The 18,315-nt window shown below is 44.5% G+C and overlaps 1 protein-coding gene across 1 annotated transcript in view; it reads left to right on the top strand.

Annotated features, from left to right (window-relative positions):
- The window catches only part of LOC121840322 (synapse differentiation-inducing gene protein 1-like), a 35,209-nt gene extending 21,765 nt beyond the window's left edge, over positions 1-13,444 (top strand). Inside the window, exons 2-3 of the mRNA XM_042302852.1 lie at positions 1,515-2,229; positions 13,439-13,444. Of these exons, the coding sequence (XP_042158786.1) occupies positions 1,708-2,229; positions 13,439-13,444 (528 nt within the window). The 5' untranslated portion in view covers positions 1,515-1,707. The remainder of the gene's footprint in view (positions 1-1,514; positions 2,230-13,438) is intronic.
- Positions 13,445-18,315: the final 4,871 nt, after the last annotated feature.

The following is an 18,315-nucleotide window of genomic DNA, read 5'->3' as shown; positions in this document are numbered from 1 at the left end:
AAAGGTACAGGGATTGGACTGCTGAGGACTGGGGTAAAGTCATTTTCTCTGATGAATCCCCTTTCCGATTGTTTGGGGCTTCCGGAAAAAGGCTTGTCCGGAGAAGACAAGGTGAGCGCTACCATCAGTCCTGTGCCATGCCAACAGTAAAGCATCCTGAGACCATTCATGTGTGGGGTTGCTTCTCAGCCAAGGGAGTGGGCTCACTCATAATTTTGCCTAAGAACACAGCCATGAATAAAGAATGGTTCCAACACATTCTCCGAGAGCAACTTCTCCCAACCATCCAGGAACAGTTTGATGACGAACAATACCTTTTTCTAGCATGATGGAGCACCTTGCCATAAGGCAAAAGTGACAACTAAGTGGATCGGGGAACAAAACATTGATATTTTGGGTCCATGGCCAGGAAACTTCCCAGACCTTAATCCCATTGAGAACTTGTGGTCAATGCTAAAGAGACGGGTGGACAAAAAAAAAACACAAATTCTGACAAACTCCAAGCATTGATTATGCAAGAATGGGCTGCCATCAGTCAGGATGTGGCCCAGAAGTTAATTGACAGCATGCCAGTGCGGATTACAGAGGTATTGAAAAAGAAGGGTCAACACTGCATATATTAACTCTTTGCATCAGCTTCATGTAATTGTCAATAAAAGCCTTTGACACTTATGAAATGCTTGTAATTATACTTCACTATTCCATAGTAACATCTGACACAAATATCTAAAGACACTGAAGCAGCAAACCTTGTGGAAATTAATACTTGTGTCACTCTCAAAACTTTTGGCCACGACATATACTCACACACACATACATATACTCACAAACACACATATTCACACACACACACACACACACACACACACACACACACACACACACACACACACACACGTACATACACACACACATACACAATTACGATGCCTCTGTTATTATGAAGTCGGTTCCAAAAGTTGGGCTTTGTGGGGTTGTGTGTGTGTGTGTGTGTGTGTGTGTGCTTCTGCACACTTGGTTCATGTTTGTTGAGCAGGGAGGCAGATTGAAGTGTGTGAATAGCGAGACAGTTGACAGTTGTTGTGAGGTTTGTAGCTGTGGGAGAGGAGAGCAGGTAACCTGTAATGAAAATGGAGTACAACGTGTTGGGAGAACTCGTGGTGGATGTTGGATAGATGTCTAACATTTTGAATATATTCTTGTGAAAGTGTTAAAATGCAGTGTTGTCTCTCGCTAGACCAGTATGCGTTGTGTTTACACCAGTTTCAGACCAAAAAAAAAACCTGATCAAACTCAGTTTACTAACTCTCCTCTCCTCCCCACTCTCTCTCTTCTCCTCTCCTCCCCACTCTCTCTCTTCTCCTCTCCTCTCCTTCCTCTCCTCCCCACTCTCTCTTATCCTTTCCTCCCCACTCTCTCTCCTCTCCTCTCCCCCTCTCCTCCCCACTCTCTCTCTCCTCTCCTCCTCTCCCCCTCTCCTCCCCATTCTCTCTCTTATTCTCTCCTCTCTGCAGCTCTCGTCCCGTTGAGCAACATCAGTAGCTGTCACCTCCCTCTCTTCCCCCCCCTCCCTCCATCCCTCTCTCCTCTCCTCTCAAGCCACTCCCACTGACCCCCTGACACCTCCCTCTCTTCTCCCTCCCTCCCTCTCTCTTTCCGTGAGGTCCTGTTAAGCCACTCCCACTGACCCCCTGACCCCTCCTTGCCATGGAAAGCCTGAGCGAGCTCCAGAACCCACTCTTGGACAAGAACAGTAAGCACGTCGTCAACGGTTACGGGGGCGACTTCCCTACCGACCAGTACCAGGAGAATATTATCAACTACTTCGTAACCGGCAGCGACGGAGGAGGAGGTGGTGGAGGAGGTGACACTAGCAATGGTGCGGTGGCCCACGTGGGACAAAACAACAGCAACGGCAAAATGAAAGCTCAACAACTCCTGGACGCCACCTCCCTCCATCTGGCCGTTGAGGCCTTCTACAGGCCTAACTTCATCCTGTACAAGGAGGAAGGGGGAGGAGGAGACGGAGTCAAGGCCAAGGATTATAAGAGCGAGTGCTGCGAGACTACCTTCACAGAGAAGAAAGAGAAGGAGAGGGAGCCGTCTGTAGCAGTGGAGACCCCCGGCAGCACAGAGGACCCTCATGCCAAGCTGCTGGAGGACGGAGACAACGTTAAGATACAGACGGTCTCCTACGAGGTGGAGGAGGAGGAGTATGTAGAGTATGAGGTAAGACCAGAGCCATACTGTAGTTAATGTGATCGTGATAGATAGTAGAGGAGGAGGTAAGACCAGAGCCATACTGTAGTTAATGTGATCATGATAGACAGTAGAGGAGGAGGTCAGACCAGAGCCATACTGTAGTAAATGCGATCATGATAGATAGTAGAGGAGGAGGTCAGACCAGAGCCATACTGTAGTTAATGTGATCATGATAGATAGTAGAGGAGGAGGTAAGACCAGAGCCATACTGTAGTTAATGTGATCATGATAGACAGTAGAGGAGGAGGTAAGACCAGAGCCATACTGTAGTTAATGTGATCATGATAGAAAGTAGAGGCGAAGGTAAGTACAGAGCTATACTGTAGTTAATGTGATCATGATAGACAGTAGAGGCGAAGGTAAGTACAGAGCTATACTGTAGTTAATGTGATCATGATAGACAGTAGAGGCGAAGGTAAGTACAGAGCTATACTGTAGTTAATGTGATCATGATAGAAAGTAGAGGCGAAGGTAAGTACAGAGCTATACTGTAGTTAATGTGATCATGATAGAAAGTAGAGGTGAAGGTAAGTACAGAGCTATACTGTAGTTAATGTGATCATGATAGACAGTATGTAGAGGAGGAAGTAAGGACATACCTTCACGCTGGTGCAAACTCCCATCGTTTATTTTAACAGATGTTTGGTCTGTCTATGAGACACTTGTTTGTTATTGGATGTACTCACTGTGGCTCTAGCAAATATTGTGGTGGCTGGGGGAACCAGTGGGATTGGTTAGGATTGGGCCATAGTGCAGAGCACTGGGTTGGGCAGTAGTCCAAAGAGGAGGTAGTCTCTCTCTCTCTGTGTCTCTCTCTCTCTCTGACTATCTCTCTCTCTCTGTCTCTCTCTCTCTGACTGTCTCTCTGTCTCTCTCTCTCTCTCTGACTGTCTCTCTTTCTCTCTCTCTCTCTGACTGTCTCTCTCTCTCTCTCTGACTGTCTCTCTCTCTCCCTGTATCTCTCTCTCTGACTGTCTCTCTCTCTGTGTATCTCTGTCTCTCTGACTGTCTCTCTCTGTCTCTCTCTCTCTCTCTGTCTCTCTCTCACTGACTGACTGACTGTCTCTCTCTCACACACACACACACTGACTGACTGTAGAGACAGTCAGAGAGAAAGATATAGAAACAGTCAGAGAGAGAGACAGTCTGAGAGAGACAGTCAGAGAGAGAGAGAGATAGAGAGTCAGAGAGAGCAATAGAGAGACAGTCAGAGAGATAAAAATAGAGAGTGTTATAACAAGCTGCTTCCCAGCATCTTATTCCTTGTAGTGGACCAATGATATTACAGCTACCAGGCACTTGACCAATGATATTACAGCTACAGGGACTTGACCAATGATATTACAGCTACCAGGCACTTGACCAATGATATTACAGCTACCAGGCACTTGACCAATGGATATTACAGCTACCAGGCACTTGACCAATGATATTACAGCTACCAGGCACTTGACCAATGGATATTACAGCTACCGGGAACTTGACCAATGATATTACAGCTACCAGGCACTTGACCAATGGATATTACAGCTACCAGGGACTTGACCAATGATATTACAGCTACCAGGCACTTGACCAATGATATTACAGCTACCAGGCACTTGACCAATGATATTACAGCTACCAGGCACTTGACCAATGATATTACAGCTACCAGGCACTTGACCAATGGATATTACAGCTACCAGGCACTTGACCAATGATATTACAGCTACCAGGCACTTGACCAATGATATTACAGCTACCAGGCACTTGACCAATGATATTACAGCTACCAGGCACTTGACCAATGATATTACAGCTACCAGGCACTTGACCAATGGATATTACAGCTACCAGGCACTTGACCAATGATATTACAGCTACCAGGCACTTGACCAATGGATATTACAGCAATACTCCACGTTTAGACTGAACCTTTCACCACTCTGCTGTCTACCTATGCTGTGTGTGTATACACACTGTACTGTATCTCACACATGGATCGTTGCATCTCCTAAAAAATACATGATAGGTCTTAGCACGACTCTTTACCCAGTCGACATTTAAAGTGATAGTGCAGTATTTTGGCAATCAAGCCCTTCTTTCTACTTGTGAGACGAACTCATGGATACCATTTTTATTTTTTATGTCTGCATGTAGTTTGAAGGGAAGTTGCTCTCTTGTGTTAGCGCAATTGCTAACTAGCGTAGGCACAATGACTGGAGATCTACAGGAACAGATAGCATGCTAGCAGTTGTTATCGTTCCTGGTATCACTGTCTGCAAACACAGGAAAAAGTGCTTTGTGCTATTTTGAGTGTTTTTCTATTCACAGTCTTTTCAGGTTCAGCCAGGGTCAGACATCCGGTCGAAACAGTCACCATTCAAACAGCACACAGATGTTCTATAGACATCCCTATCTATACTCTGAACAAAACACTATCCAATTCTATTCCAATATGTGTCTCAGTTGTGGTCCTTTCAAATCTGCTTGATATTCTGTGTGTGTGTGTGTGTGTGTGTGTGTGTGTGTGTGTGTGTGCAGCCAGGTCGCTCAAGATTCACACTGGCTCAGTCTATTGTTTTTCTCAGATTATAATAATATAAGATGTAATTGGTTGTGTAACAGAACAGGCATTGAATAATAAAACAAAATATGGTCCCATTTTGGGATAATTTAGTTTTACAATGTCAACCACATCTCAATTTATGTCAATATAACAATATGGCTCAGTCTGTTCATGGTCTGCATCACTCAGCCTGGTATCACGCACTCTATGCGTAGTGGGTGCGGAGTCAGGCTCAGGAAGGGTAAAGTGTTTTATTCCGGAACAGGGAAAATGGTCATGCCAAACACCAGGCGCAATAATAAGACCTCGCTCAAAACCAGGACCCAACCAGTCCCGAGAAAAACAAAGTAAATCACACAACCACAAACATGAACAGAGGAAAAATAAGCCCGCACAAAGAGCAGGTGGGCATTACCGGCTTAAATAGCCCAACTAAAACCTAAACACGAAACAGGTGTAACCATTAAGACAAAAACCAACAGAAAAGGGAAAAGGGATCGGTGGCAGCTAGTAGACTGGTGACGACGACCGGCGAGCGCCGCCGAACAGGAAGAGGAGACAAAACCAAAAGAAGGGATCAGTGGCAGCTAGTAGACTGGTGACGACGACCGGAGAGCTGCCGAACAGGAAGAGGAGACAAAACCAAAAGAAGGGATCAGTGGCAGCTAGTAGACTGGTGACGAACGACCCAAAGGAGAGCTGCCGAACAGGAAGAGGAGACAAAACCAAAAGAAGGGATCAGTGGCAGCTAGTAGACTGGTGACGACGACCGGAGAGCTGCCGAACAGGAAGAGGAGACAAAACCAAAAGAAGGGATCAGTGGCAGCTAGTAGACTGGTGACGACGACCGGCGAGCGCCGCCCGAACAGGGAGAGGAGACAAAACCAAAAGAAGGGATCGGTGGCAGCTGGTAGACCGGTGAAGAGGAGCCACCATCGGTGGGAGTCGTGACAACTGGGGAATCCTCGGTCCTGTAAAACACATGAAACACATGCAGGGCATTCAGAAAATATTCAGACCCCTTGACCATAATGACAAAGCAAAAACAAGTTTTTAGAAATGTTTGCAAATGTATAAAAATAAATCACATATACATAATTATTCAGACCCTTTGCTCAGTACTATGTTGAAACATCTTTGGCAGCGATTGCAGCCTCAGTCTTCTTGGATATGACGCTACAAGATTGGCACACCTGTATTTGGGGAGTTTCTCCCATTCTTCTCTGCAGATTCTCTCAAGCTCTGTCAGGTTGGATGAGGAGCGTTGCTGCACAGCTATTTTCAGGTCTCTCCAGAGATGTTTGATCGGGTTCAAGTCCCGGCTCTGGCTGGGCCACTCAAGGACATTCAGAGACGTTTCTTGAAGCCACTCCTACGTTGTCTTGGCTGTGTGCTTAGGGTTGTTGTCCCATTGGAAGGTGAACCTTCACCCCAGTCTGAGGTCCTGAGCGCTCTGGAGCAGGTTTTCATCAAAGACCTTTCTGTACTTTGCTTCATTCATCTTTCCCTCGATCCTGACTAGTCTCCCAGTCCCTGCCTCCAAAGAGTTCAATCTTGGTTTCATCAGGACAGAGAATACTATTTTTTCGTGGTCTGAGAGTCTTTAGGTGCCTTTTGGTAAACTCCAAGTGGGCTGCCATGTGCCTTTTATTGGCTTCTGTCTGGCCACTCTACTATAAAGACCTGATTGGTGGAGTGCTACAGAGATGGTTGTCCATCTGGAAGGTTCTCCCATCTCCACAGAGGAACTCCACAGCTCTGTCAGCGTGACCATCGAGTTCTTGGTCACCTCCCTAACCAAGGTCCTTCTCCCCAGATTGCTCTGTTTGGCTGGGTGGCCAGCTCTAGGAAGAGTCTCGGTGGTTCCAAACTTGGTGGAACCAAGTTCCTCCAATCAAGTTGTAGAAACATCTCAAGGATGATCAATGGAAACAGGATGCACCTGAGCTCAACTTCGAGTCTCATAGCAAAGGGCCTGAATAAATGTTTTTAAAAAAAAAGGGTTTTCTAATTTGTATCATTTTTTTTTTTCATCCAAAACCTGTCATTATGGGATATTGTGTTTAGATTGCTGGGGAAATTGTTTTATTTAATCAATTTTAGAATAAGGCTGTAACGTAAGAAAATGTGGAGAAAGTCAAATGGTCTCAATACTTCCCGAAGGCAATGTAGGTAGGTTGTTGAATTTGTCCCTCCGTCTGTCATGGATTCAGTCCATGGATTATTATTGATGTTTTCAGTTTAGGCAGGGATTCTCTCTCTCTCTGCGTACAGTCTAGACAGCGCTGTCAGTTTCCTACCCACAACTTTGTAGATCAACGACCGGCTCAAGACACCTTATTGTCCTAACATCCTCTATTCTATTTCACCTTCGTGAGGGATTTTAGGGGAATGGATAAAACTGGGGTCAATTAAGGATCTAATTCGCATTTTTTGAGAGAGAGAATACTATTTTTCTTGTGATTCAAATGTAATAAATTATTAAAAATGTCTTTGAAGAGCTGTGCAAGTGATACATTTGTGACATCATCAATATTATTCCTATTATTTTTCAACTTGGCACAGTCAAAAGATGCCACCTTCTCCAAACAAGTCAAATGTATGCCCTGCTAGAACTGCCCTTGTCAACTGTAAGTGCTGTTACTGTGAAGTGTAAACGTCTAGGAGCAACAACGGCTCAGCCGCTAAGTGGTAGGCCACACAAGCTCCTACTACTACTACTCTGGCTCGTCGGATGTGGAAGGGCTTGCAAACTATCATGGATTATAAAGAGAAACTCAGCCGTGAGCTGTCCAGTGACGCAAGCCTACAGTTGAAGTTGTAAGTTTACATACACTTAGGTTGGAGTCATTAAAACTTGTTTTTCAACCATTCCACAACTTTCTTGTTAACAAACTATATTTCTGGCAAGTCGATTAGGACATCTAAATAGCATTCTTCACTTACCTTTGATGATCTTCATCAGAATGCACTCCCAGGAATCCCAGTTCCACAATAAATGTTTTTTTTCTTCTTTTCGATAAAGTCCATAATTTATGTCCAAATACCTCCTTTTTGTTCGCGCTTTTAGTTCACAAATCCAAATTCATGAGGCGCAGGCACTTAGTGCAGAGGAAAAGTCAAAAAGTTTCGTTACAGTTCGTAGAAACATGTCAAACAATGTTTTGAATCAATCTTTAGGATGTTTTTAACATAAATCTTCAATAATATTCCAACCGGACTATTCCTTTGTCTTTAGAAATGCAATGGAATGCAGGTCGCTCTCACGGCCACGCGTGTAACAAGCTCATGGCCTTCTGCCAGCCACCTGATTTGAAACAGCTCTCATTCGCTCCCTCTTCACAGTAGAAGCCTGAAACAAGGTCCTAAAGACTGTTGACATCTAGTGGACATCAAGCCAAAGAACACCACCCCAACTTTTAAGCACGGGGGTGGCAGCATCATGTTGTGGGGGTGCTTTGCTGCAGGAGGGACTGGTGCACTAAACAAAATAGATGGCATCATTAGGTGGAAAATTCTGTTGATATATTGAAGCAACATCTTAAGACATCAGTCAGGAAGTTAAAGCTTGGTAGCAAATGGGTTTTCCAAATGGACAATGACCCCAAGCATACTTCCAAAGTTGTGGCAAAATGGCTTAAGGACAACAAAGTGAAGGTATTGGAGTGGCCATGACAAAGCCCTGACCCCAATCGTATAGAAAATGTGTGGGCAGAACTGAAAAAGCGTGTGCGGGCAAGGAGGCCTACAAACCTGATTCAGTTACACCAGCTCTGTCAGGAGGAGTCACCCAACTTATTGTGGGAAGCTTGTGGAAGGCTACCCAAAACGTTTGACCCAAGTTAAACAATTCAAAGGCAATGCTACCAAATACTAATTGAGTGTATGTAAACGTCTGACCCACTGGGAATATGATGAAAAAAATAAAAGCTGAAATAAATCATTCTCTGTACTATTATTCTGACATTTCACATTCTTAAAATAAAGTGGTGATACTATCTGACCTAAGACATGGCATTTTTACTAGCATTAAATGTCATGAATTGTGAATTTTTTTGTTTAAATGTATTTGGCTAAGGTGTATATAAACTTCCGACTTCATCTGAATTTACCTGCTTCGAAGCAAGCAACACTGAACCATGCATGATAGCACCAGCTTTTCCGGACATCTGTGTGAGCACTCTCTCCATAGCCGATATAAGTAAGACATTTAAACAGGTCAACATTCACAAGGCTGCAGGGCCAGATGAATTACCAGGACGCATACTCAGAGCACACGCTGACCAGCTGGAAAGTGTCTTCACTTACACTTTCAACCTCTCCCTGGCCCAGTCTGTAATACCTACGTGTTTCAAGCTGACCACCATAGTCCATGTGCTTAAGAACGCCAAGGTAACCGCCCCATAGCACAAACATCTGTAGCCATGAAATTCTGTAGCCATGAACGGCTGGTCAACACTCACGTCAACATTACCATCCCAGACACCTTGGAACCACTCCAACAGATCCACAGATGACGCGATCTCTATTACAAAAACCTCTTCTTCAACGTCAGCAAGACAAAGGATCTGATCATGGACTACAAGCAAATGGAAGGCCGAGCATACCCCCATCCACACCGATGGGGCTGTAGTGGAGCAGGTCGAGAGCTTCAAGTTCCTCGGTGTCCATATCACTAAGGAAATATCATTGTTCACATACACCAACTCAGGTGTGAAGAAGGCACAACAGCACCTCTTCCCCTTCAGGAGGCAGAAAATATTTGTCATGGGCCCCTTGGATCCCCAAACGTTGTACAGCCGCACCATTGAGAGCATCTTAACTGGCTGCATCACCGCCTGGTATGGAAACTAATTGGCATCCGACCGCAAGGCACTACAGAGGTTAGTGTTGATTGCCCAGTTCATCCCGAGGGCCAAGCTCCCTGCCATCCAAAAAATTGTCAAAGACTCCGGCCACCCAAGTCATAGACTGTTCTCTCTGCTACCACACTGCAAGCTGTACCGATGCACCAAGTTTGGAAGCAAAAGGATCCTGAACAGCTTATAGCCCCCAAATCATAAGACTGCTAAATAGTCCGTCCTGGTAGATATTAGTTAACTATTTAACTATCTGCATTGACCATTTTCGATCACATACTCCACTGCTGTTTATTATCTATCCTGTTGTCACTTTATCCCTACCTATATGTACATATCGACCTCTTTTACCTCATACCCCTGCACATTGACTCGGTACTGATACCCTGTGTATCTAGCCAAGTTATTGTCACTCATTGTGTATTTATTGCTTGTGTTATCATTTTGTATTATTCTAAAATATATATATATATATATATATATATATTATATATATTCTCTGCATTGTTGGGAAGGGCCCGTAAAGTAAGCATTTCACTGTTAGTCGAGAGAGAGAGTCAAGAGAGAGAGAGAGAGAGTCAAGAGAGAGAGAGAGAGAGAGAGAGAGAGAGAGAGTCAAGAGAGAGAGAGAGACTAAAAGCAAATAGCACAAAAGGATGAGAAGAGCGAAACACATCCTGTTAGTAGTGTGAGACTGAATTGCTCCGTTGAAGGGTCCTCATCAGAGCACGATGGCCATGGTTTTCACCGTGATGAGTGTCTATCTTAGGAGGAAGAAGGGCACTAAAGTGGATCTACTTTCATCTCCCGTAAAGATGATGATGAGACAGTTTACCATTAGCTTCATCTCTGTGTCTCAAATGGCACCCTATCCAGAGACATGGTCAAAAGTAGTGCACTAGGTACAGAGATGTAGGACCTTCATAAACATTTGTAATTTCCACTTTGAAATTTCAGACTTGATTTGCCCTAATGAAAAATGTATCAACCCCTGTGAAAAAGTTGCATGAATTATAATCAACATAATTCACATGTCCTTGTCATGCCCTGGTCTAAGTATTTTGTGTTTATCTTCATGTATTTGGTCAGGCCAGGGTGTGGCATGGGTTTTTGTATGTGGTGTGTATGTATTGGGATTGTAGCTAGTGGGGTGTTCTAGTTAAGTCTATGGCTGTCTGAAGTGGTTCTCAATAAGAGGCAGGTGTTTATCGTTGTCTCTGATTGGGAACCATATTTAGGCAGCCATATTCTTTGAGTTTTTCGTGGGTGATTGTCCTTAGTGTCCTTGTTCCTGTCTCTGTGTTAGTTTACACTAGTATAGGCTGTTTCGGTTTTCATTACGTTTATTGTTTTGTAGTGTTTGTATTTAGATTCGTGTTACGTTTGTTCATTAAACATGGATCGCAATCTACACGCTGCATTTTGGTCCGACTCTCCTTCACCACATGAAAACCGTTACAGTCCTGTTGCTGCAGGATCATTTTTTTCCCGTCTATAGCAAACTAGCTCAAATTAAGATACTACATCTGTAGGGAATAGGGTACCATGTGTTATTCCAAGCAGGAAACTAGTGATGGCCAGAGACAGACTTGAAAACATACTATAAGGCATTTGCCAATGTTTGGCTGGCATCACATGTACAGAATTAGAATGAAAAGAAGAATGGGATTCTTCTCTAGAATGGTTTTTCCACCGGCCACCCAATGGGGTTCTGTCTCAAAGGAATGTTCATGTACTGTAGAACACTGAGAGAGGATTTTAGAATTCAGTAAGATTATGTTACATTTCCAGATGGTACTTCCAATATGGCCACTGGTCCACACACCAGAGAATGTTGCTCTGAACCTGGGCGTCTGCTGTATTCTCATCCTGTCGCCATATGTACAGCACAGATGTAGGATCTTAATTTAATCCAATTTGCCACATTAGGAAATGAATCCTGCAGCAACAGGAAATGTGAATTATTATTTTTATTATAATTAATGGATATTTATGTAGGGTTTGATACATTTTCCCTAAGTGAAAATCAAGTTTTACATTTCAAAATGGAAATGACCAACTTCAGAAGAAATTTGAACCCCTGAAATACACAAACTTTGTTTTTTTGTTCCTGTTCTCCTCCAACAGGGTGATCAAATTAACATCTGAAGATGTACAGTACTAGTGGCAGTAAGTCATAAGCTGTGGGCCTCTTTGATCTCCTGTGAAAACATTCAGAGAATTCACAGATGTATCTTAAGAGTTACTTTTTCCTCCAGTACGGAACATTTCAGTCGATCTGTTAAGGTTAGGGAAGGGAGGTGTTACAGTATAGTGTAGTACAGTATAGTGTATGTAGACACCTCTTCAAATGAGTGTATTGGGCTATTTCAGCCACCACCCATTGCTAACCTGTGTATAAAATTCAGCACACAGCCATACATTCTCCATAGACAAAGATTGTCAGCAGAATGGCCTTACTAAAGAGCTCAGTGATGTCTAGGAGCAACAACGGTTAGGCAGCAAAAGTGGTAGGCCACACAAGCTCACAGAACGGGACTGCCGAGGGCTGAAGCGGAGTAGTGGGTAAAAAAACTTCCATCCCTAGGTTGCAACACTCACTACCGAGTTTCAAACAGCCTCTGGAAGCAACGTCAGTGCAATAATTGTTTGTCGGGAGCTTCATGAAATGGGTTTCCATGGCCAAGCAGCCTCACACAAGCCTAAGATCCTCATGCGCAATGCCAAGCGTCGGCTGGAGTGGTGTAAAGCTCACTACCATTGGACTCTGGAACAGTGGAAACACATTCTCTGGAGTGATGAATCACGCTTCACCATCTGGCAGTCTGACAGAGGAATCTGGTTTTAGCAGATGCCAAGAGAATGCTACATGCCCCAATGCATAGTGCCAACTGTAAAGTTTGGTGGAGGAGGAAGAATGGTCTGGGGCTGTTTTTCATGTTTCGTGCTAGGCCCCTTAGTTCCAGTGAAGGGAAATCTTAATGCTACAGCATACAATGACATTCTAGAAGATCCTGTGCTTCCAACTTTGTGGCAACAGTTTGGGGGGTGCTTTGTTGAGATCGGTGTGGAAGAACTTGACTGGCCTGTAGAGAGCGCTGACCTCAACCCCATTGAACACCTTTGAGATGAATTGGAACGCCGACTGCGAGCCAGGCCTAATCGCCGCAACATCAGCGCCCGACCTCACTAATGCTCTTGTGACTGAATGGAAACACGTCCCCGCAGCAATGTTCCCACATCTAGTGGAAAGCCTTCCCTGGAGAGTGGAGGCTGTTATAGCAGCAAAGGGGGGGGCGCAACTCCATATTAATGCCCGTGATTTTGGAATGAGATGTTGAAGGAGCAGGTGTCCACATAGTTTTGGTCATGTTGTGTATTTGTCTGCCATCTGCCACACCGTATCCAATGCTATAAATTAGCATTTATTGGCAGCTTTCAGATGTCCATTTCTTAGATGGAAATATTTTTATGTGTAGTGGGAATGCAGTGATCTTTTCATGGAAATGGCCCGGCTCCAACTCCAACCTCTTGCTCCTGGCAATTTCCAAAAAACACAGACACACTCCAATGCAGACTTCACCAGAGCATGATCAATACAGGATGTGTCCTAAATGGCAACCTATTCCCTATAATGGGCTATAGGGCTCTGGTCAAAAGGAGTAAAAGGAAATAGAATGCCATTTTGGACACTTCCACGTAAATCCATTTTTGAAACAGATGCATTAAAAAGTGATTTTTCTCTGTTCTCTGCTCTCTGGTGCAGTGTTGATCAGAACCGGTTTGGAAAAGTGGAAAGAAACGATACCGTTATCCATTCTGTCTCAATCTGTTCTCTATTCTCTGGTGCAGTGTTGATCAGAACCGGTTTGGAAAAGGGGAAAGAAACGAAACCGTTATCCATTCTGTCTCAATCTAAAAGGGTTGAAAATAGACCTGGCTTCTTCAGAGAATCTAGAATGTTCCTCGCTCCACTGCTCCCATTTCATTCCATTATAGGCCAGCGAGACATCCCAGGGAAATCTTTCAGGGATACACCCGCCCCTCCCCTCCATTTTTCATTTAGAAGCAATTGACAAACCAATCGTTCCGTACCAGTTGTAATCTCTCAAATCATTTGGATTTGGCATCGAGAGGGACGGGTCTGTTGCATTTCAATGGCCTTCATTTATTGGTCAAATTGAAATCAAATCTAATGTATTTTGTCACAACCTGTGAAATGCCGAATACAACAGGTGTAGTAGACCTGTGAAATGCCGAATACAACAGGTGTAGTAGACCTGTGAAATGCCGAATACAACAGGTGTAGTAGACCTGTGAAATGCCGAATACAACAGGTGTAGTAGACCTGTGAAATGCCGAATACAACAGGTGTAGTAGACCTGTGAAATGCCGAATACAACAGGTGTAGTAGACCTGTTAAATGCCGAATACAACAGGTGTAGTTGACCTGTGAAATGCTGAATACAACAGGTGTAGTAGACCTGTTAAATGCCGAATACAACAGGTGTAGTAGACCTGTTAAATGCCGAATACAACAGGTGTAGTTGACCTGTGAAATGCTGAATACAACAGGTGTAGTAGACCTGTTAAATGCCGAATACAACAGGTGTAGTAGACCTGTTAAATGCCGAATACAACAGGTGTAGTAGACCTGTTAAATGCCGAATACAACAGGTGTAGTAGACCTGTTAAATGCTTACTTACAAGCCCTTAACCAACAATGCAGTTCAAGAACTAGAGTTAAGAAAATATTTACTAAATAAACTAAAGCAAAAAGTAACATAATAAAATAACAATAACAAGCCTATATACAGGGGGTACCAGTACCTAGTCAATGTGGAGGCAATATACAGGGGGTACCGGTACAGAGTCAATGTGGAGGCTATATGCAGGGGGTACCAGTACCTAGTCAATGTGGAGGCTATATACAGTGGGTACCAGTACCTAGTCAATGTGGAGTCTATATACAGAGGGTACCAGTACCTAGTCAATGTGGAGGCTATATACAGAGGGTACCAGTACATAGTCAATGTGGAGGCTATATACAGGGGGTACCAGTACACAGTCAATGTGTAGGCTATATACAGGGGGTACCAGTACCTAGTCAATGTGGAGGCTATATACAGGGGTACCAGTACCTAGTCAATGTGGAGGCTATATACAAGGGGTACCAGTACCTAGTCAATGTGGAGGCCATAAACAGGGGGTACCAGTACCTAGTCAATGTGGAGGCTATATACAGGGGGTAGCAGTACCTAGTCAATGTGGAGGCTATATACAGGGGGTACCAGTACCTAGTCAATGTGGAGCCTATATACAGGGGGTAGCAGTACCTAGTCAATGTGGAGCCTATATACAGGGGGTAGCAGTACCTAGTCATTGTCTGGGGGGACAGGTTAGGTAGGGGTAAAGTAACACTTTGAGTTTTGGGTTTCTGTGTCTTCCTCATATATTAGTTGTAAGAGAACAATGTACTCAGGTTTTTCCAGATAGCAATAAGTAATATGCAGGGCTGATACTGTCCATGTAGCCTCCACTCAGAAAGACCTTTGATCACAAAATGCTCTCCTTAATGCTCTCCAAAATGCTCTCCTTAATGCTCTCCTTTAATGCTCTCCTTAATGTTCTCCTTAATGCTCTCCTTAATGCTCTCCTTAATGCTCTCCTTAATGCTCTCCTCTGCAAATGTACTTTGCACTTTGCAAATTTCACATCAGATGCTAGTAAACAGTAGAAGTAAACCTCACATGCATTCTCCATGCTTCACAAAAACACTCCCACACGTTCTCATACAGCTGTCCCAAACACTCCCACACGTTCTCATACAGCTATCCCAAACACTCCCACATGTTCTCATACAGCTGTCCCAAACACTCCCACATGTTCTCATACAGCTGTCCCTAACACTCCCACAGTCTCTCATACAGCTGTCCCAAACACTCCCACACGTTCTCATACAGCTGTCCCAAACACTCCCACACGTTCTCATACAGCTATCCCAAAGACTCCCACACGTTCTCATACAGCTGTCCCAAACACTCCCACACGTTCTCATACAGCTGTCCCAAAGACTCCCACACGTTCTCATACAGCTGTCCCAAAGACTCCCACACGTTCTCATACAGCTGTCCCAAACACTCCCGCAGTCTCTCATACAGCTGTCCCAAACACTCCCACACGTTCTCATACAGCTGTCACAAACACTCCCGCAGTCTCTCATACAGCTGTCCCAAACACTCCCACACGTTCTCATACAGCTGTCCCAAACACTCCCACACGTTCTCATACAGCTGTCCCAAACACTCCCGCAGTCTCTCATACAGCTGTCCCAAACACTCCCGCAGTCTCTCATACAGCTGTCCCAAACACTCCCACACGTTCTCATACAGCTGTCCCAAACACTCCCGCAGTCTCTCATACAGCTGTCCCAAACACTCCCACACGTTCTCATACAGCTGTCCCAAACACTCCCACACGTTCTCATACAGCTGTCCCAAACACTCCCGCAGTCTCTCATACAGCTGTCCCAAACACTCCCACACGTTCTCATACAGCTGTCCCAAACACTCCCGCAGTCTCTCATACAGCTGTCCCAAACACTCCCACACGTTCTCATACAGCTGTCCCAAACACTCCCACACGTTCTCATACAGCTGTCCCAAACACTCCCCAGTCTCTCATACAGCTATCCCAAACACTCCCACATGTTCTCATACAGCTGTCCCTAACACTCCCACAGTCTCTCATACAGCTATCCCAAACACTCCCACACGTTCTCATACAGCTGTCCCAAACACTCCCACACGTTCTCATACAGCTGTCCCAAACACTCCCACACGTTCTCATACAGCTATCCCAAACACTCCCACACGTTCTCATACAGCTATCCCAAACACTCCCACACGTTCTCATACAGCTGTCCCAAACACTCCCACACGTTCTCATACAGCTGTATGAGAACGTGTGGGAGTGTTTGGGATAGCCAAGCCAAGACTCTCCAGGTTCTCCTTTACCCAAATCCAGATAGCAGATGTTCTGAAAGAGCTGCAAAACCTGGACCCGTACAAATCAGCTGGGCTTGACAATCTGGACCCTCTATTTCTGAAACTATCCGCCGCTATTGTCGCAACCCCTATTACCAGCCTGTTCAACCTCTCTTTTATATCGTCTGAGATCCCCAAGGATTGGAAAGCTGCCGCAGTCATCCCCCTCTTCAAAGGGGGAGACACCCTGGACCCAAACTGTTACAGACCTATATCCATCCTGCCCTGCCTATCTAAGGTCTTCGAAAGCCAAGTCAACAAACAGGTCACTGACCATCTCGAATCCCACCGTACCTTCTCCGCTGTGCAATCTGGTTTCCGAGCCGGTCACGGGTGCACCTCAGCCACGCTCAAGGTACTAAACGATATCATAACCGCCATCGATAAAAGACAGTACTGTGCAGCCGTCTTCATAGACCTGGCCAAGGCTTTCGACTCTGTCAATCACCATATTCTTATCGGCAGACTGAGTAGCCTCGGTTTTTCTAATGACTGTCTTGCCTGGTTCACCAACTACTTTGCAGACAGAGTTCAGTGTGTCAAATCGGAGGGCATGCTTGTTAGAGGAATTCTAAATTCCTATAAGTTTTGTAGCCAAAACCAAATTCACACTCTTATCTATTTCATAATAAGTTGTAAGTTTATCATTTTGCATGAAATAGCAAGAGACCAGTCTTAAAAACAAGTTCAGCATTTATTCTTGATGAGTACTGACCCAATACACAAAGAACATTACATTTTAAAGAGAGAACATAAAATGACGTCATCAGTTTCACACACTCTCTCCGATCCCCACAATAGCGCAGTGTCTTCAGGTCTGGAGACCTTCTTCTACTCCCCTCATAAAACAAACATTCCAATCTGTCTAAAAGATATACTTTTCTCCCTCCCTTAAACCCGCAAGGTACAGACAATTAATTTGTTTTATACTTACATTTTCAGTAACAGCTTAACCAAGAACCCATACATTTCATACCATAACATAATAGTATTAGAATAAATGGTTCTAATTGAAATATATACATAATTAATCATTTCAACTATAATTTCCTCGAACAATGCTGTCCGGTCCTCTGGCAGTGTCTATGGGGGTGCCACAGGGTTCAATTCTCGGGCCGACTCTTTTCTTTGTATATATCAATGATGTTGCTCTTGCTGCGGGCGATTCCCTGATCCACCTCTACGCAGACGACACCATTCTGTATACTTCCGGGCCGTCCTTGGACACTGTGCTATCTAACCTCCAAACAAGCTTCAATGCCATACAACACTCCTTCCGTGGCCTCCAACTGCTCTTAAACGCTAGTAAAACCAAATGCATGCTTTTCAACCGTTCGCTGCCTGCACCCGCACGCCCGACTAGCATCACCACCCTGGATGGTTCCGACCTAGAATATGTGGACATCTATAAGTACCTAGGTGTCTGGCTAGACTGTAAACTCTCCTTCCAGACTCATATCAAACATCTCCAATCTAAAATCAAATCTAGAGTCGGCTTTCTATTCCGCAACAAAGCCTCCTTCACTCACGCCGCCAAACTTACCCTAGTAAAACTGACTATCCTACCGATCCTCGACTTCGGCGATGTCATCTACAA

The sequence above is a fragment of the Oncorhynchus tshawytscha genome, linkage group LG21 (assembly GCF_018296145.1).
Source record: "Oncorhynchus tshawytscha isolate Ot180627B linkage group LG21, Otsh_v2.0, whole genome shotgun sequence".
Lineage (NCBI taxonomy): Eukaryota > Metazoa > Chordata > Actinopteri > Salmoniformes > Salmonidae > Oncorhynchus > Oncorhynchus tshawytscha.
Note: the sequence above shows the minus strand (reverse complement) of the source record. Positions and strands in the feature narration are given on the sequence as shown.